This window comes from Drosophila willistoni, chromosome 3R (genome assembly GCF_018902025.1).
Source record: "Drosophila willistoni isolate 14030-0811.24 chromosome 3R, UCI_dwil_1.1, whole genome shotgun sequence".
Taxonomy (NCBI): Eukaryota; Metazoa; Arthropoda; class Insecta; order Diptera; family Drosophilidae; genus Drosophila; species Drosophila willistoni.
Genome location: NC_061086.1, coordinates 15,851,094 through 15,875,516, shown reverse-complemented (window position 1 = coordinate 15,875,516; position 24,423 = coordinate 15,851,094). Strand labels below are relative to the sequence as shown.

Below are 24,423 nucleotides of genomic sequence, written 5' to 3'. Positions count from 1 at the left end.
GCGCTTCACCGTGTTACCATCACGAGAAAATTGCCCATCACTAGAAAACTGTCCATCACTAGACCGGCTGTAATTGTTGTTTGCGGGTTTTTTTCTTTGTTTTGATTATTTTGCCAAATATTTAACTGAAAAATGAAGCGTCGAAGTCAAACAGCTGCAGCACAGTCCAAGGAGGCCAATAAAAAGTTCAAGGACAAGGCGGGATCCCTTACACTAGATCAATTTAGCTCAGATGTCATTTGGCAGGTGAGACCCGGGAAACGTTTACAATTTACATAGGAGTTATAAACTAACTTCTTGTTGTTTTTAGCTGGCTTCTCAGTATTGGTCGCCGGACACAAAGTCGGAGCATTTGCCATACAATCCATCTATTATAGAACGCATCTACAATGAGGAAATTTCGAATAGCAAACACAGTGCCAGACGGATCAACATGCTGGAGTTCAGTCAGTATTTGGAACAATTTTTGTGGCCAAATTATAAGCGAGAGACAGCTAGTCATGCTCACCTCATGTCGATTGTAATAATGGCAAATGAGAAGTTCCGTGAACGTGTGGAAGTGTGGAATGTGTTTGAACAGTTACCCGATGAGTATCCATCGTTCTTTCGTCATGTTTTGGAGTCATGTCTGCCCAGCAAAGTGGACTCCAAAAAGAAGCAGGCCAGCAGCACGCTGAGGGAGCGCACAGCATTGCTTATGTTTCTTAATCATTGCTTCAATAGCATGGAAATTGGCTTGTGCCGAGATCAGGCCAAGCGTCTGGTTTCCCTAACCATGTGGCATTGCCTTCAGCCAAGTAAGTTTAAATAAAAATTAATTTACATCAGGAAACTAATTTTCTATTAATATTTTAGAACGTCGCGAGCAAGAGCTGAAGGATGTGCCAGAGTGGCGAAAATACTGGAAACGCTTGCAAAAGAAGGATAAAGACCTTAAACCGGAAATCCTCTGGGAGCGCCATTTTATGCAGAATTTAATAATTGATTTTTTACACATACTTGAAACGATTCCCCTGGAGGGCGAGATCAATCCAAATGTGGTCCACTATTGTGAACGTTTTCTCGAGTTCATCATTGATTTGGAGGCGTTGCTACCCACCCGTCGGTTCTTCAACACAGTTCTGGATGACTGCCATTTAATTGTGCGAGCTCTGCTATCGCCGCTGGTGCAACGCGAGGAGGGTAAACTCTTTGGCCAGGTGAGTCAGTGGTGTCAGACTTATTAGTTCGATATATTTTTGTTGTTTTTTAAATAAGTTTTAAGTACAATTCTCAATGTTTAACATTGTTAAACTAAAACACTTAGCAAAGCTAAAACTTAGGTCTTAGGTTAATTAGATTAGGTTATAGATATGTCAATAGTCGTTGCCGTTCATATAGTGCAACTCATCGCCCCAGTCATTTGCCGATGGTGGTTCATTGTAGCAACAGGTTTTCCTTAGCAGAAATGTGACGTGACGCTGCCGCAGTACACAAATGTAGAGCAAAAGAGGAGCCTGCAGGGCATTAACAATAATATAGGCATACATCAGGCCATCGAGCTCTAGCCAGGTCATTAAATGAAACAACCAAACCACTGACATGACCAAAAACATCAACGAGAACATGATGAAGCTAAATGAAACGAGAAAAGAATAAAAATAGCCATTAGGAAGGAAAATTTACGCTTCTTTTGTATACTCACTTTGCCTTCAGTTTGTGGGCGATGCGTCCGTAGACTGTCCGGCGGTTTATTAACTTGCTTGTCGTCACAAAGAAGAATATGTTTATCAATATCGTACAGGCGATGGGAGCAAAGAATATGCACATGGCCAACAGACCTATTGTCTGCTGTTCGGCCACCATGTGCTCCTGTTTATACAGATCAACATCGAGAAAGAAATGTGCAAAGACCGCCAATGCGGCCATGATCCCAGCACAACTCCAAGCGTAGGCCGAATAATAACAATACTTCCGACCATCGGTTACTCTTAGAAATACATTTCGCGAGCGGAATGTTTTCCAAATGTAGAAACCGAAACTGTTTAACCAAACAAAGGCTGCCAATTGGCTGGAACTTAGGATAATGTCGGCCACAATGAAGCTCACATGACTGGAGAACATGGTGAAGATCCGCACCAGGTCTGAGGCCTGGCTAATCATCAGGCACATGGCAATTGTTGTCACAATGTTGCCAACCAGATCTCTGCTAAGGAAAGCGCAATTATTATGTGAGAAAATCAAATTAACTCAAAGACTCACCTCAATGTGGGTAAAATGAAATAGACAATGGCTATGATCAACAAAATTATCAACGAGATTATATGAAAAATGGGATCAAGTATTTTCATAAGAACAAAATGCCAATCGTCCCATTCCATCTCCAAAGCTTTGGGCACACAAATCTTTGCAAATAATACCTCTTTACTATGATTTTTTGCCTCAACCTGCAGAAGAACCCATAAAATGATATAGGTGAAGTTTTAAATTGAATCCATTGATTTACATACCTTATCCAGACAGTATTGTCCTGGCTCCAAATCATATTTAGTCTCGCTGATTTCTCCCTCCACATTTGATAGCGTTCGGGTGTAATGTCTCAGTTTGCCATTGTCCAACAGTTGCAATCTGTCGCTGCTATCATCCTTGCCATTGTCATAGATATCCCAAATTTGTAAAGAACCACAATTTGGTATGCCAATCACAAATTTATATTGCACATTGGCGATATCTTTACCATCTAAACTAATGAATTTCGGTTGAAATTGATCTGAAAAGAAAATATGAGTATATCAACACAGAGAAAAATTGTAGATCGACATTTCACTTCCATTGTTATATCTCCTCCTCCCATCTGATGCTTAAAATAAACATGAATTTCACATGCATTTCATTTATTTATCATGACCAATTGTTGTTATTATTATTTTGATCAGCTGCGGCTTTTAAAGAATAATGAAATTGAGTCACAGACTAAACAAATAAATCATAGGAAATCTGTTGGAATGCTTTGATCTTGAAAACTATAATGTTGCAGCCCCTTTTTTTCTTTATCTTGAATAACTTCAAGTGGCTACTCAGAGGGGAAAGTAGATTCCCTTCCATCCCTCTCTCATACATAAATCCAATGTATCATCATAATCAACGGTTTAGAACATTTTTGTTCCACCGATAGCTAATAAATGGGCCATAAAATATGGGCCATATGCATATGTAAAATCCATAGAGTTCAATGGCCAACACCATCGAATTGGCCAGTGTCACGCATGGCATTCGATTGTGATTGTGTTGGCATGCCAACTCCAAAACTAGGAAACTCCACTCCTCCACTCACACTCCCCTTCTTACCCGTCTCATTGACCAGCTGACATGCATTTTCCACATGGATTTCAAATTTCTCGCAGCATTTATTCACTCGCACCAGATTGCTTGCATCCACAGATGATGAAGGCGATCCAACAGAATTGCCAAGATGAGCAGCTGTTGGACCACAGCAGCAGAATAGCAATGTAAATACAATGCACCAGACCGAGCAGCCGGAGCAGCTGCTTCTACTTTTTGCACAGTTTTGCGCCAGTTTTGCTTTTGATGATGAGTTGGAAAAATGCGCGCCAAGCGTTTTTGTTTTAATGACGAGCATCTTTGGATCGCTCACTCACAACAGATACAGATACAAAGTTGTCGTTGTAGTTGTTGTTGGCCAATAAATGCGTCATCAAGGTAGTTCAGTTTAGTTGCGTCAATCTGTTGCCGGTTTTGAGCCAAGATCATGACTGGCATAGCAAACGAATTGAGACTAAAGAAAAATCAACACTTTTTTCCTTCCACTTAGTGTTTGGAATTTTCAATTTATAAATGAAACATTTCACTTGATTTAATTTAATTAAACACAATAATTTGGCTCGACGCGCTAAACTAGAGCTATAACACACAACAGGCAAAACCAAGCGACGATACTCAACTGAACAGAACTGACTCTGAGTCCAGGGAACGAGCTCTTAACTTCTAGTCACTAACAGGCAGAGAGGCGTCAGAGAGAGTGAGAGAGAGAGAGGGAGTGTGAGAGAGGAGAACCAAGTGAATGAGGGAGCAGACCAAGTGGAGAGTTGACTCACACACACACACATGAGATATACACCACCATCAACGGCGGATGAAGCGAAGGGAAAAATTTAAAGCAGGGCTTTGAGAATGTTTAAATTTTCTTTGTGTTCCTCTCGTGGTTCAAACGGAAATTATCAATTGGGACAAGAGGCAGGCAGCCAGCCAGCCAGCCAGCCGGCTTGTTTGTTTGTTTTCTGTTATTTCTGAGATGCATGAATGGTTGGCTGCCCCTCTGATGATGATGATGATGATGTCGCAGATGATATGATAAGACTTCCTCCAACCATCCCATGCTGCCCCCGTTTTAGAACAAAGCGTGTGCCCAGTGTCGTTCCTTTCACCAGGCACTTGTCAGCGCATTCGAGCAGTTTCAACCGAGGGAATGTTGACGCCTGTCCCTTGTCGTATCACACCCCTTGAAGCATTTGAGTAAAATATGTATATACGAATAGCTACATACATATATTGATCTAAAATCAAAACAATTGTCAATTGTGTTTATAGTTAGTTACCTTATACATATATCCTTCAACTAACCTTAAACAAAAAACAAATACAGCTGACCTTATTAGGTTTCATATCTCATTCTCTCTTCTTTTTAAACTGTTTGTTTGTCTTCCTTTTTTGCCCCAATAAGGACTTTAGTTACGCTCTACGTTACTAGACTAGCCTGTTCTTTCACTCTCTCTCTCTCACTTTTACCTGCCTTACTCTCGACTTGGAGGTTCAAGTTAGAGGTTGCCAGCTTGTAGACTTGCTAGAAGTACTCACTCACGCACGAAACCAGGTAAACTTAGCAAAAATGATGACGTATTCAACTTGAAGAGATAAACCGGCTCAAAAGAGAAGATCTGATTGAGAGAGAGAGAGAGAGAGAGTGGGAGAGCATTTTGTAGAATTCTCGACAGGTAGAAGAAAAAAACAAACAAACACGTTCCATTCGTTGCACGCCAATGCGGAACTAGACAGGAGCGGTTCAGTCAATTTATAGTAAATGTGGACTTTATATATATTTTACCATCTTTTTGCAGCTCTTGGACATGTTAAATTTCTACACCCGCTTCGAGATCAACGATGTCACTGGGAATTCCCTTACAGATCACGATATGACCCAATTGCACTATAAAAAGATAACCTCACTGCAGCGAGCGGTTTTTGCCAAATTTCCCAGTCTTCGTGTGTTTGCTCTATCGAATGTGGCCACCGTGGATAACCGTGTGTCACTGGAGAAACATTTTGGTGCCCTGGATGCGGAGGGTTTGAAGCAAATTGCCACTTTCCTCAATTTGGTACCCGATGAAATTGTGGAGCCCTTTCAATGGCATCGCCTAGATGAACAATTTCTGCGGGAATTGTTGATAACGCGCCACGAGAAACGTTGCTCACAACTGGAGGCCCTCAACGAGATGCCCTTGTATCCCACAGAGCAAATCATTTGGGATGAGAACATTGTACCCTCGGACTATTACACTGGCGACAGTTGTTTGGCACTGCCCAAACTTAATTTGCAGTTTCTGACATTGCACGACTATTTGCTCCGTAATTTCAACCTGTTCCGCCTAGAGTCCACCTATGAAATACGTCAGGATATTGAGGATGCAGTAAGTCGCATGTTACCATGGCAATCTGAAGATGGAGATGTCGTATTTGGTGGCTGGGCACGAATGGCTCTGCCCATAGCTAGCTTTGCCGTTGTCGAGGTGGCCAAACCGCATTTGGGCGAGAAGAAGCCATCGCGGGTTAGAGCAGATGTGGGCGTGACATTGTCAGTGCGTCGCGAGATCAAGGAAGAGTGGGAGAATTTGAGGAAACACGATGTCTGCTTCCTAATCACTGTGAAGCCAACTCAACCCTTTGGAACCAAATACAATTCTCGTGAGCCGTTTATCCCGCAAGTGGGTTTGGTCAGTGTGCGAGGATGCGAAGTGGAGGGCATGTTAGATGCCAATGGTCGAGTAATTGAAGATGGACCCGAACCCCGTCAGCAATTGCCGGGCGAGCAGCGTTCCTATCGTGTATGGTTGGACTCGAATCAGTATCGTCTCGACATGGACGAGTTGCAGGATGTAAGCAAATATGACTATTCAGATTGGGTTAGCTAATTGATCCCTTTCTATTTTTCACAGGGGGCCGACGATGTCTATGAAAGTTTCAACATTCTAATGCGTCGCAAGCCCAAGGAGAACAATTTCAAGGCAGTGCTGGAGACCATTCGTCATCTGATGAACACCGAGTGTGTGGTGCCGCCTTGGCTGCATGACATTCTCTTGGGCTACGGCGATCCGGCTGCAGCCCACTACAGCAATATGCCCAATCAGGAGCGAAGTCTGGAGTTCAATGACACGTTCTTGGACTATCAACACCTGAAGGACAGTTTCCCCAACTATGAGCTAAAGTGTGATGCAGAAAGTCCATTGCCCCCGTATCGTCTGATCTTTGAAGATGTGCCCGAGCAACGGGACAGCGATGCGGAGGAAGATGACAATGGGGATAAGGAGATGATATCGGCGATTAGCAAATCGATTCAAGTGCAACCATATAAATATGAAGCGAGAGGGCCATATCCCAGCGATAAGCCCAAAGAGTAAGAATTAAATTAGTTGATGTATGCAATCTCTTCTCTAATCTCTCATTTTTACAGAAACTCCATACGCTTTACGCCCACACAAGTGGAGGCTATACGGGCGGGAATGCAACCTGGCTTGACACTGGTTGTTGGTCCACCAGGCACAGGCAAGACCGATGTGGCCGTTCAAATCATATCGAATATATATCACAATCAACCTCAGCAGCGTACGCTTATTGTTACCCATTCCAATCAGGCTTTGAATCAATTATTCGAAAAGATTATGGCCTTGGACATTGATGAGCGGCATCTACTGCGTCTTGGTCACGGCGAGGAAGCGTTGGAGACCGAAAAGGACTACAGTCGTTATGGCCGAGTGAATTATGTTTTGGCCAAGCGAATGGATCTGCTGAATCAAGTGCAACAACTGCAAGAAGCCCTCGGAGTGAGCGGGGACAATGCTTATACGTGTGAGACAGCTGGCTACTTTTATCTTTACAATGTGATGGCCCGTTGGGAGAAGTTCCAGAGTCAAATCAATGCGCACAGAGACGAGTCGGATCTGAACAAACTAAGTGAACTATTTGAAACGCAATTCCCTTTTAGTAAGTTCTTTGCCGATGCGCCTCAGCCCCTTTTCAAAGTTGGCAAACCTTTTGATGAACTGATGAGCATTGCCCAGTCCAATTTCCGTTATATATCCGATATATTTACGGAACTCGAAGAGTTTCGGGCCTTTGAACTCTTGCGTACGGGCTTGGACCGCTCAAAGTATTTGCTGGTGAAGGAGGCGAAAATTATTGCCATGACCTGTACACATGCCGCCCTCAAGCGCAAAGAGCTGGTGAATTTGGGTTTCCGCTACGACAATATCCTAATGGAGGAATCCGCCCAGATCCTAGAGATTGAGACATTTATTCCGCTGCTATTGCAGAACCCTCTGGACGGTCTGAACCGTCTTAAACGTTGGATTATGATCGGAGATCATCATCAGCTGCCGCCCGTCATCAAGAACATGGCCTTTCAGAAGTACTCGAATATGGAGCAGAGTCTGTTTACGCGCTTGGTGCGTCTAGGTGTGCCCACTGTAGACTTGGATGGTCAGGGTCGTGCCCGGGCTAGCATCTGCTCATTGTACAAATGGCGATACAAGAAACTAGAGGATCTTCAGCATATCTTTGAGCGCGATGAATATAAGAGGGCAAATGCCGGCATCGTTCATGACTATCAGCTAATAAATGTGGAAGATTTCAAGGGAGTGGGCGAAAGCGAACCGAATCCATATTTCTATCAGAATCTGGCCGAGGCCGAATACATTGTGGCCATGTTTATGTACATGCGTCTATTGGGATATCCGGCCAGCAAAATATCGATTCTTACTACCTACAATGGTCAGAAGCATCTGATCCGCGACGTAATAAATGCGCGCTGCGGCAATAATCCACTAATCGGCTGGCCCCACAAAATCACCACAGTGGACAAGTATCAGGGTCAGCAAAATGATTACATTCTCATCTCGCTGGTGCGCACCAAAGCTGTGGGTCATTTGCGGGATGTACGTCGTTTGGTGGTGGCCATGAGTCGAGCTCGGCTTGGTCTCTATGTGTTCGGAAGGGTCTCGCTTTTCAAGAATTGTCTGGAGTTGCAGCAAACGTTTAAAGTGGTAAGTACGGAAAAGAGAATACGTAGAAAAGGGTAATAATAATTTGCTTAATTGCAGCTTACACAACGTCCGCTACAACTGAGCCTGGTGCCAAGTGACAGTTATCCCACCGAACGCTTGGCCGGCGAGGCAGTACCCGAAGAATCCTGCCGAAGCATAGACAACATGTCTGATATGGCTCAATTTGTGTATGAACTATATATGGCCAAAATGGCTGAGCTGAAAGGTAAAATACCTAGCGAGGAGGAATTAAGAGCAATGCGGCCACAGGACGACGATGAAGAGGACACTGAAGATGTTGAAGTAGTGCCTCCGGTGGAGACCAACTCCAGTGATGAGCCACCTCAAAAGCGGTTAGCCAAGGATAAAAAGAAGGGCGGCGATACCACATTTAAGCCCACACCCATACAAAATGAGATCAATGTAGATGAAGCTGAAATTGAGCAAAAGGAAGGACTTCATCCTAAAGACAAATCAGCCGAAGAAACGACGGAGCCAACTGCTGAGGATAATCAATAATTTAAATTTAATTTCCAACAAATGCATCAATTGACAAATCATGAAACAAAAGAAATCCATTACCACATTTTAACCACGACTACAATGTAATTACTTCTTAGGCGCTGTAATGCCCTCCAATTGGGCCTTAAGCTGGGCATTTGTCTTCTTTAAGAAAGTGATCTCCTCAGTGAATTTCTTCTCCTCGGATACACGCAACTCGGCATTCCGGCGTTCGGCCTGTTCCTGCTTAAGCTTCATATCGGCTATAATCTCTTCCAGTGCCTCCTTGTCCAATTCCAAAGTCTTGACACGGTCACGCAGCATTTCCTTTTCTTCGTGGGCCTGCAAAGCCTTACGCATACCAAAGGCCACAGAGCTACAGTAAAGAGTCTCGTAGGCTTCCATTGACATGGCGATCTCATCGCGGATTCGCAAAAGCAAAAGCCCACGCTCAGAGCAGTTAATGGTAACCTGACGTATAATCTCATCTGCAATTTAGTGGCGCCTCACAAAATAAAATTCAAACTATTTTCGATTTAACCAACTTACCAAAGCATTGGGAATAGAGTTCACGACGTACGGGACAAATGCCTGTCTCGCGAGCCTGTGTCTGCTGCAAACGCGTATCCAGCATTTCCTGCAAATTGATGACATCTTGGCGCGTGGCTGGAGTACTGGACACAGATTGTTGCCACAATTGTCCATCCTCCTCCCAACAACGTGGCGGCAAAATTGAATTTAATATCTCTTCAGTCTCTTTTTTGGTATCTAGTAAAGCGCCTGCAGTTTGAGGCCTTTTCATTTCCAGCTCCGTTAGCGGAGCTCCCTTCTTCTCAGGGTGTTTTACCACCAGAACTGGATTATTGTAGCGGACCAGGGTCTGAAACTGGCCCACACTGGTTATCTCCATGTCTTCCATCTTGGCTAATATTAACCCGGCAATAAGCGAACTAAAACAATTGCAACTCTTATTGTGTCTGTGTGTTCAATAATTTAGTATTTGATTTGATTGAAATATTGGAAATGCCTATGTTTGGGAAATTCAAAGGAAAAGTCAGAAGGGGTTGATATTGTTATTTTCCCTTGCTACACAAGGTAGCAACAGACTACATAGTCTGGGAAACGCCGAAAGAGAGCTGAACAACAAATATCAACAGGTTGTTAAGCAATTTCACCCTCGTTCTATTGGTGATGGCGTTTATTTTCCAAAAAGCTAGCAAGTCACAACCTCAAGTATTTGTATATATTTTTCAGGACATATTTTTCGGATCCTTCAGAGTAAATATTTCAGTCACAAAAATCATCAGTAACAAAAGCGATGTTCATCAAAGGATTCTTCATTTGGAAATACTGTTTTATATAATATTTACGTTTATTTATTATGATAAATGCAAACACAAATAGTAATGTCGATTGTGCTATTATTTCTTTGTCGTTTGAGCAAGTTCAATTCAACTGTAAAAAAAATGAATTCGTTGCACTATTCCAATTCGTTCAACTAAAATTAACAAACTTAGGTATATGAGCAAGTTTGGCTAATTATACTATAAACTTAGAGCTAAGTTAGCAGCAAAAAGGGAACTAAATGTAATATGGAATTGGAAGAGCGAATAATTTAGTCTTTTGTTTTTCTTGTTTCTTCTAGTAGAGCAAACTTAAAGGCAAATACAAAACTAATATCGCATAGTGGTTAAACTGTGTGGAGATGTACATACATACATACAATACAATACAATTTAGTAACTTCTTATATATTGTTTAAATTGATTACGGCTAGACATTGTCAATATATAATAATATATATATTATTGTCATTATTGATGCGGGAGAAATTCCTCTATGGGGGTATTTTTCCATTTGTTTTCTTTTGTAAGTTCTCGGTTAGTTGTGTTCTAAATATTCGTTGGCATACAAGATACTACCACTATATATGTATATATATATATATATGGTATATATAGGCTATATTTAAATATGTGTATTTATGTGTGTAAGTTTGTGTATAATAAGGTTGTCAAACTCAGGAAATGCAATAGATTAGATCAGGACTTGTCTAGACACACAAAATAGCTACTATATAATTTATACATTTGCTGATGCTAGAGGAATTTTGTTTCGATAATCTTAAATAAGCTCGGCTACGGCGTCGTCGCCATCTCGTATGGGAGCCTGAAATGTGGAGCCAGTAAACTCGTACAGCTGACAAAACAAACATGCGAAAAGTTAGTGATGCAATTTTTTTTACTCAGACTGATAAATGTAAACTTACCGAGGGCGCTCGATTATTACGTAATGTGGCATAGTCCGCGAAATCATTTGAATGCGGATCGATTCGGGCCAGCAGTAAGCCAGTTCCACTTACACCACCAGCGCTTACTCCACCAGTTCCGCCGGCACCATTCCGTAGAGAACCGCCACCCGCTGAACTAAGACCGCCACCAGCTCCAATTCGATTTTGATTGTTCCGTGGCTGTATAGTGGCATATGTATTATCCACCGATTGGCCATGATGATGGTGATGATGATGACCATGCACCTGCTCCAATGAGCTTCGATGGTCCAAATGGCCAGGTGCATCCGAATTGGATATATGATCGGGCTCGGAGAAGACTTGCATGGTCAGCTCTTGTTCCTCATAGAGCTTCAGTTTCCTGTAGAATTAAATATATATAGATTTTAAGCATATTTGAAAGAAAAGATTCAATTAATTCTTACTGTTCTATCCACAAAGGATTTTCGGTTGTGTTTAGATCCTCAATGATTTGTTTTTTAATCAGCGCCTCCTTACGACGTGTCTCAACGGGCACTGATAAATTCCAGTGCTTGAGACAACAACAGAGCACTATGAAGCTAATGACACCCACAAAGAGCACAATGACCAGGGCTACAAGTCCGGCAACAGCTAAATCAAATTCATCCTGCACAATGGCTATATAAGCGGGCACAACATTCTCAATGGCAAATCCGGCATAATAATCCTGTGTAATAGCAATTAAGATTAAATTAGTAAAAACATTTCGTTTAGATTATTAATAGAACTTACCTTCAGATAGTCGTAGTTTCGATCAATATCCTTGAGTATCTCATCAACAGGAGCAATTTGTTGGGTCTGGGGATCAACGGCATGGAAATACAAATCACACCAATCCATGCGTATGCGTCCAATGGAATCCAAATGGAATCGAATCTCATCCACAATGATGCGATGCTGTGTGGCATTACGTAATTCAGCAATAATCTCCTCCTGCTCATTGTACACTTCCTCCGGCGGACGAGAGAGTATGACACGCACCAGTTGAGTGCCATCAAATACCCAAATCTATGAAGAATTCAAAATGTTTTTCAATCCTTATGATATTCTTTATCATTTCTACTTACATTAACTTTTGTGCTGGCCGAACGTTGAGGTGCTTCCAATTCGCGTGCCATTATCTCTAGCTCGAACCTATCCTGATTGTATTCTGCCATTATGGTGTTTGCCGAAATCCGTCCGTCTTGTGAAATGGCAAATGGGCTGGGCACAATGGAACCTGTTGACTTGCTGGCACCAAATTTATATAGATTTGAGGCAACAATCATGTATTCTATTTTAGCATTCTTCCCGGCATCGGCATCTGTGGCATTGACTAGCGTTATGGCGGCATTCATTTGGGCATTGGCATTGACGCCGGCATAATAGATTGATTTCTCGAACACGGGAGCATTGTCATTGACATCCAGCACAGTGATGCCCACTTTGGCCACTGTGTTATCACGGTTCAGCGTCTTAATGGAGAAAGAGGCACGCTCCTCCTCGGATATATGCAAATCAGATTTAATGCTAGCTAATATATATAAAGTATAGGAATCCGTCTCCTCACGATCAAGACTCTTGTTTGTGTATATATCTCCCGTTAATTTATCCACATAGAAGGCGCCATCCTCATTGCCAAGCAACATATAGTAGAATATATCCCGATTGTGTTTGCTTCGTGATCCAGCTTGTATATGTCCAATTTTCACATCACGTCCGCTATTCTCATTGATCGAAACCTTGTAGGGATTAGAGGCATCGGGAAATTCGGGACGATTCTCGTTAGCATCCACAATGCTGACGCTGAGCAGGCGAAGAGATTCAAAGGGCGGATTACCAGCATCTCGAGCTACCAATATTATGTCATAGCTGCACCGAAAGAAAGTTAGTTAATGTAATTAAAGGAAATTCTCTGTCGGTTCAACTTACTTGGCACGATTCTTGCGATTCAATTGCTGCCTGGCTCGCAGCTCTCCGGTGACCTCATTGATTTTAAATTCAGTCGTTTCTTGTACATTCTGATTGTTTACTTGCAGATGATAACTGATTTTGCCATTGTTCTCATCCGTATCGTTATCCAGAGCCTTGACAGTCAGTAGAAGATAGTCCGGTTGAACAATATCGCCGGGTATTTCAATGGTGGCATTGGTCAATGCTGGTATCACAAATTCCGGTCGATGACGATTCACCTGAAGCACTGTGATTATGGCTTTGGCAATGCTCTCCATTGTGCCCGATCCTTGGGTGTCGCGAGCCGAGATGGTTAGCTCGTAGATGCCATGTTTGCCAGACAAACTCTGAGCTGGATATATAATACCCGATTGAGCATCCAATTTGAATAAAGCCAACTCGTTTCCTGCTGTGATAATGTAGCGCACATCACCATAAAGACCCTCATCGAGATCGGTGGCCTCCACTTGCAACAGAGCGGCGGGTGGTTGATAAGCCGCATTCTCAGCCACTGTGGAATTGTAGACTGGACGTGTGAACACGGGTGGATTATCATTCACATCCAGTATATTGATGTGGATCTGTAAGCAAAGAAGAAGAAATGATTGTCTTCAATGTCTTAGAGAGGAGTTGGACCTACCGTTGCTGTAGCTGATTTCTGTACTGTTGCTGGAGCCTTATCCTGTGCCACCACCGACAAAGTTAGCTCTTTCAATTGCTCACGATCCAATATCGAGGCATTGGCCACCATTAGATTGCCAGTGTAGGTATCGATCGTAAAGTATTTGGTATTTTCTCCAATTAGGGTATACGTCAATTCTCCAAAAGCACCCACATCTGCATCATGGGCTTCCACTTTGCCGGCCACAGTTCCTTGTGGTGAATTCTCTGTTATATTAAAGAAATATTCCGCCTGCGTGAAATGGGGTTCATTGTCATTCAGATTGATAATGTCCACCACAATATCCGCTGTGGCTGTTAGCGCCGGAACTCCTGTATCACTGACAGTGGCCAAAAATTTCACCTCCTTGATGGCCTCGTAATCCAAGCGGGCGGTGGTGAATATCACTCCTGTGGTATGATTAATGGCAAAGTATTCGTTCGCTGTGATATTGAACTCTCCAATACTAGAATCATCATCGGTGGCCTGAAGTGTGGTGAGGATTGTACCTATTGGTTGCTCTTCAACCATTTGTAGCTTGATCAAAGGTTGCTCTGGTGTCCAAGGGGCATTAAATCTCTGTAAAGATGAAGCCAGAGATGGATAGTTAGCTTTGTAAATTCGGTCGAACATTAATTTCTATTTTAATTTCTCCTTTTTTTTCTAGTAGTTTACTAAATTACCAATAAATTTATATTGCCCGCCATGAATCATGACATTTCGTATTACAAACTAAAGATCCTATTCATCAATGTCTTTTGCATGTTATATAAGGCAGCCGCTTTAAATATATACCGACTATATGACGATCTGCGTGAAGCTAAGACATTGATCAATGGGTCCAAGCAAGAACTTTGGATTCGACAGGCATTCATATTTCTAGTAATGGGTCTGATAGTGATACGTTTCGTTTTATCCTTTTTGGGACTTGCCTCGAATATCGTAGCCATGTGAGTTTAGAATGGGAGACCACTTGAATGCATCAATTACTCACACTATTCATTAATTAGCTATCCCATATTGACAAATGCTCAACCTGAAATGCTTCTGCCCACCATCATGGTGCAGTCCATTGACAATGTTGTCCTCAATGTCTATGAGGTCATTTTGGGCTATGGCTGTCTAACCTATTTGTATCCCTATAGCTTGTCTCTCTTTATAGTGTTTCTTGCCAAGATGTCAATCAAAATAATCGGCAGCCTGTCAATACTGTAAGTTGAGCTACATAATTACCCTTGTAGAATAATCTAATATATATCTCTCTAGAAATATCTATGCAGATCAGCAAACACGTTTGATTGCTCTGGCGGGTCTTAATGATGATGGAAATAGTATTGAACGCGATAGCATTAATGAATTTGAAATATCTAGTCAATATTTGCAGCAATAATAAATTAAGTGGAATGATTCCTACCGGTGGTATTTTATTGACATCTATGATCTGAATGATCAGCAGACCTTTGCCCTGTTGCACATTGGGCGCAGTGCTGTCCGTGACCAGGACATTGATGCGCATCACAGCAAAGAGATTCCGATCGAGCTGTTTGTTGACCAACACCTTGCCATTGCGAGCAATTGCAAAATATTCTTTGAATTGTTCATTATGTGGCAGTTCTTTGCCCTCTTTGTCGATGGCCGTGATGTCATCGGTGGCAGCGAATTCCAAGGCATTGTGATTGGGCACATCCGGATCGAGAGCAATTAGAGTGTAGACCAATTGCCCAGTCGCTGCATCGGCACGTACTTCAGCATGCTGAGTAGGCGGCGCAAAGTATGGATCCTTATCATTGCTGTTCTGTACATTAATGACCAGAGTTGCGGTACCCGTCAGACTCGGTGTTCCCAAGTCGGAGGCCTGCACTTGCAGCTGATAGGTGTTTCGTCTGTCGTAGTCCAATTTCCGCGATACGAAAATCTCGCCAGTACGCTCATCAATACCAAAATCGTCGAAGCTACCTTGCTGGATGCGATAGCGTAGCTCCGCATTCTTGCCTGTATCCAAATCGGTAGCCTGAACACGCTCCACACTCGTGCCTATTTCGGAGTTCTCCTCGACTATAGCACTGTAGTTTAGCTGTTGGAAGCTGGGCGCATGGTTGTTGACATCACGCACTGTGATGTTAACGCCGCAATTGGCCGTGAAGAGACCATCGTTGGCTTCCACCATGAAAATGAGTTGATCACTCTGCAGATTGGTAACATCGAGACTGGCATTGGGACGTATGCTAATCTGACCGCTCTGTTTATCAATGGCAAATATATTCTCGATTTGTGGTGAACCAATAATCCTGTAACTAATGCTGGATAAAGAATCTGCGTCGCGTGCCTTGACCACCAAGGGTGAATCAAATACGACAGAGCCTTCATCTACGCTGGCCCTGTATAAAGGACTCTCGCAAACGGGCGGCGAATCGTTGGCATCGTTCACAGAGATACGCAGCGAGACAACAGATGTTTGACCCTGTCCATTGTCATCCGTGGCCTGAAAGAGAAAATAAAAGATTTAGGTATATAAAAATAATATTGAAATCAAATAATGAAATCTCAATACCCTAACCAGTCTATTTTAGTTTCTTTTTAACACAATGTTAATTAAAGAAAAGGAATTTCACTTCCAAGAATACATTGTGACTCAAAAGTATGCAATGGTTTTTTAAAGTATACATATTTTTTGTCTACTCTCTCTTTTCTAAGAAATTCATCACATTCTTTCTCATAAAACGCACACGCACTGAATTACCTTGTAGGACAAAAAGTACGTGGTCTCCGTTTCGTAGTCCAGACACGTCTGTGGCATAGCCTTGCCACTGGCGGTTTTGTCGTCATTAGCAGACGCCGATGTTGCCTCCGGCATCTGCGTGATTAGCGTATACTGTACGGTGGGCTCTGTGTTAATCTCTCGCGTCTCTGGCTCCGCTTCCATGGAAAGCATTTCCAGTCCAGCAAGACCGACAACATCTCCACCTATGAGGTCACGTCGTTGCCGCCTGTTGCTGGTCTGTGGCTGCTCCTCATGGCAATTGGCCAATGTAATAACGCCCGTTTGCTCGTTAACGTGGAACAGTTCGGCTCCAGTGCCCGAGAGACTATAGTGTATGCCCGCGTCCCCATAACTGCCCGAATCCACATCCTTGGCTGTTATTGTTGTTATGTACTGACCCGGTTGAGCTGCTTCCGACACAGTGGCCGAGTAGCTCTCCTGGTCAAAGGTTGGCTTATTATCATTAGCATCCATCACACTGACCGTTATAGTGGCTGTCGATGAGAGTTTTGGATTGGTATCGGTCTCCTCGGCAATAACCAAAACGATGAATTTCCTTTGATTGGGATTCTCATAGTCCAGAGTGCCATTGGCGACGCGTATATTGACCTGTGAGTAACCAGTGACCAATTTCGGTTCTACATCAAAAACTCCGGAAACATCATCGAGACGTAGAGCGAATTTCGAATTGATCCCCACATCGGCATCACTGACACTCATATCCAAGGCCAGGGGCGTGCCAATCGGTGTGTTCTCGAGCAATGACACTGAGTATTCCTTTTTATTGAATTGCGGCGGTGAGTCATTCACATCACGAATGGTCACAGTGGCTTTGGCTGTGGCACTTGTCAGGGGATCATCGCTGGGCACTCCATTAACAACTTCACGGGCACGAATTAGCAATGATATCAGACCAGTGGAATCTTCTAAAGCCTCACGATCCAAGGGCTTGGCCGTACGCAATTCCCCGCTGTGTGAATCCAATAGGAAGTAATCGTTTGGATCTAAGGAAAACAACAACAAACGTTATTAAGGCACACAAAAAACAACCACACTGAACTTACTTTCAAGCAAATCAAAGACAATCTTTCGTGGCTCTCCAGTGTCACCATCTCGGGCATGCACTGTGAGTACCAAGGTATTGATGGGACTGTCCTCATTGATCACTGTGGATAGTGATCCTTGGAATACTGGTGGCTTGTCCTGCACATCCTTAACACGGGCCTCAAAGGTCGTCTGGGTCTTATGGACACCGTCGCTAGCTTCGATTTGGAAATGATAGATCATCCGTTGATTATAGTTCAAGGTGTCGTTGAGAACCACGGCTGCCGTTAGAACTGTGGCCTCGCGTTGTAGCAACTCCAAGCGGAATCTATTAAAATTGCCACAATTAGATCACAAATTATATTCACCATTTGTTCTGACTCACTTGCTGCAGGCCTCGGGACTCTGTTGCTGGGGCAAACATTTCAAATCCAAGCTATCGCCAATGGTGTCGCGATCCTTAACCAATATACCATCGAATATGGTCGTGCCCACCTTGGCATCTTCATTAACATCGGCTTCGTAGGGTGTCTAGAGATGTAACAACAGACAAATTTCTATAATTCAATATAAAATTTACGATTCTGTGTACTCACTTTCTGAAACTCTGGTGGGTTATCATTCTCATCGAGTATGATAAATGTGATGGGTTGTTCCACCTTATTATCCTGTTCTGATTCACCCGAAGGATTCACACGATCTCGTATGGAAACCAAAAATGTTAGACTATCAGTTTCTTCACGATCCAAGGGTTTGATTAAGGTTATATTTCCCGATACTGGGTCCACACTGAAGCGATCTGACCCAAGGGCACCGAAGGTGACATTACTTCCTTCGGGATCGTAGCCTTCGAGACGAAAGACCACAGTGCCCACCGGAACGTTCTCGTACAGGACAATATTATTGAGTCTCTGGGTAAATACGGGTGGCAAATTTGTCATGCTAAGCGTAGAGGATGTCGTTGATGGAGATTCGTTTTCTAAGCCACTGACCAAGGCCAGGCAGCTCAGGATGTAGATGCAGATCATCATCATCTTTATCATTTGCAAAGATACCCTCATTTTAGGCTAAAAGAAATTAATAGGAAATTTGAAATTTGTGTTAAGAATTTTTGTTGATTTTTGCACGGCGTTTTAAAAACAAACAAATTACTAAAAAACAAAAAAAAATCCTGTTAACTTTATGTGATTTTGTTAGTGTTTTGTTGGTCATTTGTTGCGTAAACAAACAACAAAGATAAATTAAATTTCATGCTGAAAATTCAATTAGCTGACAACGCACACACACACACACAAAATATATAATGTATATAGAATGCTGGGGGGCCAGAAACAACAGGAACAACAACAATGATGATGACCATGATGATGATGGCCATAACAATATAACGACGATGATGACAAGCAACAACAACACCAACAGCAACGGCAACAGCAACATTGTGGCAAATGGTGTGGATGGTCGCTAAGAGAAACTGGAGGGAAGGGTCAGTAAATCGTCGCTTAAAGGGCGCCTTGTCCGGCACGCACGCATGACCCCCCAAGCAGCAGCATAAAAGAAGAGCCACCAGCAGCAAGGAGCAGGAGTAGAGGAGGAGACGCAGCCGTCATGCGGGACTGGACCAGAGCCAAGTCTGGCTGCTGGCTGTTGGCTGTTAGCTGGTATCTGGCAACCAGCAGGCCGAACTACATTTAACCACACAAACAAAACGGTAATAGGAACAGGAGCAGCACAAGCCAATTAGTTATGCATAAAAGCTCGACTAAATATTTTCCAGTTGTTTCTGTATATGTGTGTGTGCGTGTGGGTGACGTGTGTGTGTGTGTACAGATATCCTTTTGTGTGCGTGTGTGTCCATAAAAAACCCATTTCCCAGTCGGTTGCGTGACCATAAACCGAACCGATTTTAAGGTTCGTACGGGTTTTTGTTTTAGTCTCTCGGTTTATCTATGCCAGAGCTCAACTTATGACCCCCACCTGAATCCATGGGGCAACATGTTACCTACATAGTAATGCTGAATGACCCAATTCAATTTTCAAATACCCTGATAGACTAAACTTTTATATTTGCAAAAACTTTCTGGGAGAGCTATGAACGTGACAATTTACTGGCCATTGGCGACTTTTATGAAACACTATTCACCTAAATATTTTCAGGTCATCACAATTGAAATATAATCTTTTAAAAGAGTTTTCAAAATCAGTTTTTAATTCTGAAATTCACTCAAGTAATGAATTGATTATAATTGTTGACAAAGCTTTATTGTATGATCTGAAGCGATTTCTGTTATCATTAATCATGCGAAATTACTTTAATTAAACGCAGAACTAAATTTAAAAATATTATAATATCAAAATAGTTTTTATTTTATTAAGTATGAAATCAGTGAAAGATTCCAAGTGAAATAGCTCTGCTATATCTTGAAAGACATGCTAAAACTATAGTTATATATAAATTATGGAATTTCCTTGACATTGAATGTTCTATAATATCTATTTATTTGTTATAGTTCATTTGAGTGTGAGGACTTATGTAGAAAGAGGAATACCATTAACATTCTTGCCATTTGGATCATTTTATGCATAGATTCAATTTACAAATTCAACTGGTTGCCACTGTGAGTTTAGTGAATTCTGTTAGTTTTTGGTTGCATCAGTTTCTGTTGTTGTTTCCATGGTACTGACCAGTGTGTGTATGTGTGTTTGTGTGTGTTTGGATGTGGGTGTGTATGTTATGTATCGTTTATGGTTAGTTTACTGGGCCTGTGTGGTTGATGTATGAACCATGTCATGAGTTTACTGGACTTACATTCAATAGACAGTTGATTAAAACTATGCAAAGTAAATTTATATTTATACATAAGCTTAAATCATATTGCCAAATGAATAAACTGTTCATATATGGAGATTTGTGGTGTTTTTTTTTTTTTTTTTAATTCATTTATTTAAGAAAGGATAGAAAGAAGAATTTACAAAAGATTTAGGAATATATGAAGTTGCGGAGAAGGAAAAGCGTGTGGGACTGCCAGCGGGGGTATTGCTTCACACGATCTTGCCTCCACCGCACATCCTCTTATCAGGTTCTGTTTGCCAGTTGTTCTTCGCTGCGCAGTTCGGCCATGGTGACCGCTGCGAATTTGTTGAAGGCATCCCAATTGGCCTTCCGCAGTATGATTAGCGGTACCAGATTTATTGCTGACGCCTGCACCCCGAGTACCATTTGCAGATTTCTTCTGTGAGTGTCGAAGCGGCCACAACTGAACAGAATGTGTTCAGCAGTCTCTTCCTCACCGTTGTTGCACCATGGGCACGCTGGGCTTGCAGCATGCCGAAATCTGTAAAGGTAACTCCGAAAGCAACCGTGTCCGCTCAGTAGCTGTGTCAGGTTGAAGTTGACTTCGCCGTGTCTCCTATTAAGCCATGTTTCGAGATTTGGGATAAGTCGGTGAGTCCATCTGCCTTTTTCAGACTCGTCCCACAGCGCCTGCCATCTAGAAATACTTATGCTCCGCTCCCTCTTGCGGATTGTAGCCCTTTCGATTTGGGTAATTCTCGGGTCTTTTAGTTTGCTGTAAAGTTGTTTGGTCTCGTCTGCTAGGAGTCGGATAGGAATTGTGCCTGCTAGCACCATAGCAGCAGTTCCAGAGATCGTGCGGAAACCGGAGCAGACTCTGAGCGCGCTGAGTCTATAGACGGATTCCATGTCCCGTGCATAGGATTTTGTGGCCATGGCTTCGGCCCAGACCGGAGCGCCGTAAAGCATTATGGCCTTTGTGACTCCGTGGAGCAGCAATCTGCGGCTCTGTGTGGGACCCTTCGTGTTGCACATTAGGCGCGATAAGGCAGCGCCGGTAGCCCTCGCTTTCTTTGCTGTTTCTTTGAGGTGGTCTTTGAACGTTAACCTGGAATCGATAAGTATGCCAAGGTACTTTATTGAGTTTTTGCTGGTTATTTGCGCGGAGCCAGCCTGAATTGTTGCAATCTCTACTTTCTTCCGACTGCTTACGAGCACTGCCTCAGTTTTATGTTCGGCCAAGTGAAGGCCCATCGAGGCCAACCACTGTTGAACTCGGAGTATCGCGTTCGAGCAAACAGCTTCCACTTCATTTAGATGTTTCGCCACACAAACTAAGGCGATGTCGTCGGCAAAGCCAATGGTCTCAACTCCTTTAGGCATATTCAGGTTTAGCACTCCGTTGTACATTGCATTCCAGAGTAGCGGCCCCATGACAGAGCCCTGTGGAACTCCACCGGTAATGCTATAATCTTTTCCTCCATCATAGGTGTCCACATGCAACCATCTGTTGTTGAGGTAGCTGCTAACTACCTTCAACAGGTACGCCGGAACTCTATAGTTATGCAGAGCCTCCAATATGCAGGACCATCTTGCCGAGTTGAAGGCATTTTTAACATCTAGTGTGGCTATTAGGCAGTATTCTTTTGATCCGCCTTTCCATCTATCGCCGGCGGTAGCGTTTCGAGCTATTTTAACCACTTTCTGAATAGCATCTAGTGTAGATCTTCCCTTGCGAAAACCAAACTGGTTTTCGGAAATTGCTTGGTTGGCCTGCAAGGCTTGGTCTAGCCTGTCCACTACTATTCTTTCTAGGAGTTTTCCCGTCGAGTCTAGTAGGCAGATGGGTCTGTAGGCAGAGGGCTCTCCCATTTGTTTTCCTGGTTTAGGTAAGAGCACTAGGTTCTGCTGTTTATATAGTTCGGGGAATATGCCATCGTTGAGGCATTTGGTGAAGGCGAATGCAAACTTTTCGGGGTGCTGGAAGGCAGCAATCTTTAATGCCTCGTTCGGGATACAGTCGGGGCCAGGGGAGGAATTGATTTTAATGCGTCCTATAGCTGTCAGTATTTCTTGTGATGTGACCGGCGGTATGCCTGCTACATCATAGTTAACTGTGACAAAATTGCTTGGTGCCTGGGTGGGGAACAGTTCCCTTACTATTGCATCCATTTCGATGCTAGAAGGTGGTTCTATGCGCTGGAAAGATTTAAGCCTCTTCATAACAATTTTATATGGCCTGCCCCATACATAATTTGCTGCTTCTGTGAGTAGTTCGTCGAAACAAGCCTTTTTGCTACGGCGAATAGCCATCTTGAGCTCTCTGCGCTTTGCCTCAAATTCTAGACGGCATGACTCAGAGTCTTCACTACCCCGAGTGCGCTGGGATCTCCTTCTGGCTCGATGACACAGCTTACGGAGTTTGGCAATCTCTTCGTTCCACCAATATGCTGGTCTGTGGTTCATGGGACAGGCATTTTTCCGGGGCATGCAGGCGTTGCACGCGTCAGTTAGCCAGGCGTTAAGCTCGTCTGCTGTATATGCCTCGATATTGTGCTGCTCAAGAGTTCTAGTGAAGACTTGGACATCTAACATTTTCGAATTGAATATTTGGGGTTTCGTTATCCGCCGTTCCGACCTCCGCTGATTATCAATTGTGCAGATAATTGCATTGTGGTCGCTAGCTGTGTAATGGGGACTCAGTACCCACCGTGCATGTGTGCAGAGTGCACTGGTGACGAATGTTAGATCAATTATAGATCCTATGTTGCCACGTTGGAATGTGAAGCCGTTGCCTGTGTTAAGGAGCGCCAAGTCGATTGACGCGAATGCTTCAAGAAGTGCTTGGCCTCTTGCATTGGTGGAGGAGCTGCCCCATTCCGCTGCCCATGCATTGAAGTCCCCAGCAACAATTGCCGGCTTATGGCATCGGATCTGGTCCGACAGCTCTTCTATTACGCCGCAGAATTCTCCGAGGCTATATGAGGGGGGTAGATAGCAGCTAAAAATCCAGTACTCTCTTATTTTGGCTCTAACAAAACCGTTGAAGGATGCAGGGAATTTTATCTGGCACGGTGTGGTCCCACATGCCCAGATCGCTGCTTTTCCCGAATTGTTTTGTGCCCATGTCGTGGTAGTAAAATTTTTATAAGGCTCACTGATAATAGCAACGTCTGTGCCGAGCTCTCTGACATTCTGTGACAGCAAGTCTTGTGCTGCCTCGCAGTGGTTGAGATTTATTTGAATAAATCTCATTATTGTTTTATTGTAGACATCCCTTTCGGCCCGTGGGGGCACCTATGGCTGCCTGCCGTGTGTGCATAATCAGCGTTTCCACTGGCAACACAGAGGCAACATGAAGGGCTATTATTGCACTCTTTAATCTTGTGACCCGATTTGCCACATCTTAGGCAGAGGCCAGTTCGATCGGTTTCACTGGTGCATTTAGACGCGATATGGCCGTATTTTAGGCATTTTAGGCACCTTCTCGGAGTATTGTCTAGGCGTATGGGGCAGACATTCCAGCGAACCTTTAATGTTCCAGCTTGAAGGATGTCGTTAGCTGCCGTAGTTGGGACGCTTACTGTAGCTCTCTGGCAACCTGAATAAGATTTGCGCAGACTCTTAATGGCGGTCACGTCAATCTTCACCTTGAGCCTGTTCCCGAACGCTGCTACTATCTCCTCTTTGGTGGTTTCACCATCAAGCTCTCTGATATCCAGCCTGGTTTCGCTTATCAAGGCAGAGGCTGCAAACTGGCTGCCCAATGCAGCACCAATATCATCGCTTATTTGGCTTAGACTTTCCGGCATTGGTTTTCCCATTTCAAGCAAAAGGTCTCCCTTTGCTGTCCTTCTTGCTTTTTTGACATTTTCCCCAAGCGATTTTAGGGCTTCGTTTTCACTGCATGTGACTAATTTGAGCATCTCGCTGTATGATAGGTTGCCTTTGTTTGCTATCAAAATAGCGTCTGGCCTCTGTTTTGGCAGCCTTTGCTTTTGAGCCGCCACCCTGTTGCTCCTTTTATTTGTGACTTTCTGCCACTCATCTTGGTTGTGATGCCCGTTTATACGATCAGTGCGCAGTGGGCTTGTCGCTGTAGATGGC

At 43.3% G+C, this 24,423-nt stretch overlaps 5 protein-coding genes across 6 annotated transcripts in view; 2 read left to right on the top strand and 3 right to left on the bottom strand.

Moving 5' to 3' along the window:
- The first annotated feature begins 44 nt into the window (after positions 1 to 44).
- LOC6651320 (RNA helicase aquarius) lies at positions 45 to 8,904 on the top strand. Its single transcript, XM_002074075.4, has 7 exons — positions 45 to 246; positions 311 to 797; positions 856 to 1,199; positions 5,115 to 6,149; positions 6,210 to 6,667; positions 6,725 to 8,312; positions 8,370 to 8,904. Exons 1-7 carry the CDS (start codon positions 133 to 135, stop codon positions 8,829 to 8,831), a joined length of 4,488 nt encoding a protein of 1,495 aa, XP_002074111.1. The 5' UTR covers positions 45 to 132; the 3' UTR covers positions 8,832 to 8,904.
- On the bottom strand, positions 1,205 to 3,958 carry LOC6651321 (probable G-protein coupled receptor Mth-like 5). 2 transcript variants are annotated; one of them, XM_023180598.2, is made up of 5 exons: positions 3,328 to 3,958; positions 2,490 to 2,749; positions 2,242 to 2,426; positions 1,685 to 2,188; positions 1,205 to 1,614 (listed from the first exon to the last, which is right to left on the bottom strand). In XM_023180598.2, exons 1-5 carry the CDS (start codon positions 3,617 to 3,619, stop codon positions 1,356 to 1,358), a joined length of 1,500 nt encoding a protein of 499 aa, XP_023036366.1. In that variant the 5' UTR covers positions 3,620 to 3,958; the 3' UTR covers positions 1,205 to 1,355. The 2 variants fall into 2 exon arrangements, with proteins under 2 accessions (XP_023036366.1, XP_023036367.1); XM_023180599.2 differs by having other exon boundaries at positions 1,685 to 2,185; positions 3,328 to 3,957.
- LOC6651319 (putative inner dynein arm light chain, axonemal) lies at positions 8,816 to 9,949 on the bottom strand. Its single transcript, XM_002074074.4, has 2 exons — positions 9,363 to 9,949; positions 8,816 to 9,301 (listed from the first exon to the last, which is right to left on the bottom strand). Exons 1-2 carry the CDS (start codon positions 9,730 to 9,732, stop codon positions 8,922 to 8,924), a joined length of 750 nt encoding a protein of 249 aa, XP_002074110.1. The 5' UTR covers positions 9,733 to 9,949; the 3' UTR covers positions 8,816 to 8,921.
- A 212-nt stretch (positions 9,950 to 10,161) lies between these two features.
- The window catches only part of LOC26528887 (cadherin-87A), a 56,991-nt gene continuing 42,729 nt past the window's right edge, over positions 10,162 to 24,423 (bottom strand). The window contains exons 4-15 of the mRNA XM_015176791.3: positions 18,119 to 18,589; positions 17,908 to 18,053; positions 17,543 to 17,850; positions 16,458 to 17,482; positions 15,132 to 16,199; positions 13,697 to 14,296; positions 13,036 to 13,637; positions 12,192 to 12,975; positions 11,857 to 12,132; positions 11,529 to 11,791; positions 11,083 to 11,464; positions 10,162 to 11,012 (exon numbers count right to left, since the gene is read on the bottom strand). Coding sequence (XP_015032277.2) covers positions 10,938 to 11,012; positions 11,083 to 11,464; positions 11,529 to 11,791; positions 11,857 to 12,132; positions 12,192 to 12,975; positions 13,036 to 13,637; positions 13,697 to 14,296; positions 15,132 to 16,199; positions 16,458 to 17,482; positions 17,543 to 17,850; positions 17,908 to 18,053; positions 18,119 to 18,583 — 5,994 coding nt within the window. The 5' untranslated portion in view covers positions 18,584 to 18,589 and the 3' untranslated portion in view covers positions 10,162 to 10,937. The remainder of the gene's footprint in view (positions 11,013 to 11,082; positions 11,465 to 11,528; positions 11,792 to 11,856; positions 12,133 to 12,191; positions 12,976 to 13,035; positions 13,638 to 13,696; positions 14,297 to 15,131; positions 16,200 to 16,457; positions 17,483 to 17,542; positions 17,851 to 17,907; positions 18,054 to 18,118; positions 18,590 to 24,423) is intronic.
- Positions 14,331 to 15,130, top strand: LOC26529614. The gene is made up of 3 exons (XM_015176792.3): positions 14,331 to 14,667; positions 14,728 to 14,928; positions 14,984 to 15,130. The coding sequence occupies exons 1-3, from the start codon at positions 14,423 to 14,425 to the stop codon at positions 15,105 to 15,107; spliced, it is 570 nt and encodes a 189-aa protein (XP_015032278.1). The 5' UTR covers positions 14,331 to 14,422; the 3' UTR covers positions 15,108 to 15,130.

Coding starts and splice junctions, on each gene's coding strand:
- LOC6651320 (XM_002074075.4), top strand. CDS start 133: ATGAAGCGTCGAAGTCAAACAGCTGCAGCACAGTCCAAGGAGGCCAAT. Junction 6,150..6,209: donor ACATGGACGAGTTGCAGGAT/GTAAGCAAATAT, acceptor TATTTTTCACAG/GGGGCCGACGATGTCTATGA. Junction 6,668..6,724: donor CCCAGCGATAAGCCCAAAGA/GTAAGAATTAAA, acceptor TCATTTTTACAG/AAACTCCATACGCTTTACGC.
- LOC6651321 (XM_023180598.2), bottom strand. CDS start 3,619: ATGCTCGTCATTAAAACAAAAACGCTTGGCGCGCATTTTTCCAACTCA. Junction 2,750..3,327: donor TCAGCTGGTCAATGAGACGG/GTAAGAAGGGGA, acceptor TTTTCTTTTCAG/ATCAATTTCAACCGAAATTC. Junction 2,427..2,489: donor GACAATACTGTCTGGATAAG/GTATGTAAATCA, acceptor GTTCTTCTGCAG/GTTGAGGCAAAAAATCATAG.
- LOC6651319 (XM_002074074.4), bottom strand. CDS start 9,732: ATGGAAGACATGGAGATAACCAGTGTGGGCCAGTTTCAGACCCTGGTC. Junction 9,302..9,362: donor ACTCTATTCCCAATGCTTTG/GTAAGTTGGTTA, acceptor ACTAAATTGCAG/ATGAGATTATACGTCAGGTT.
- LOC26529614 (XM_015176792.3), top strand. CDS start 14,423: ATGAATCATGACATTTCGTATTACAAACTAAAGATCCTATTCATCAAT. Junction 14,668..14,727: donor GCCTCGAATATCGTAGCCAT/GTGAGTTTAGAA, acceptor TTCATTAATTAG/CTATCCCATATTGACAAATG. Junction 14,929..14,983: donor ATCGGCAGCCTGTCAATACT/GTAAGTTGAGCT, acceptor ATATCTCTCTAG/AAATATCTATGCAGATCAGC.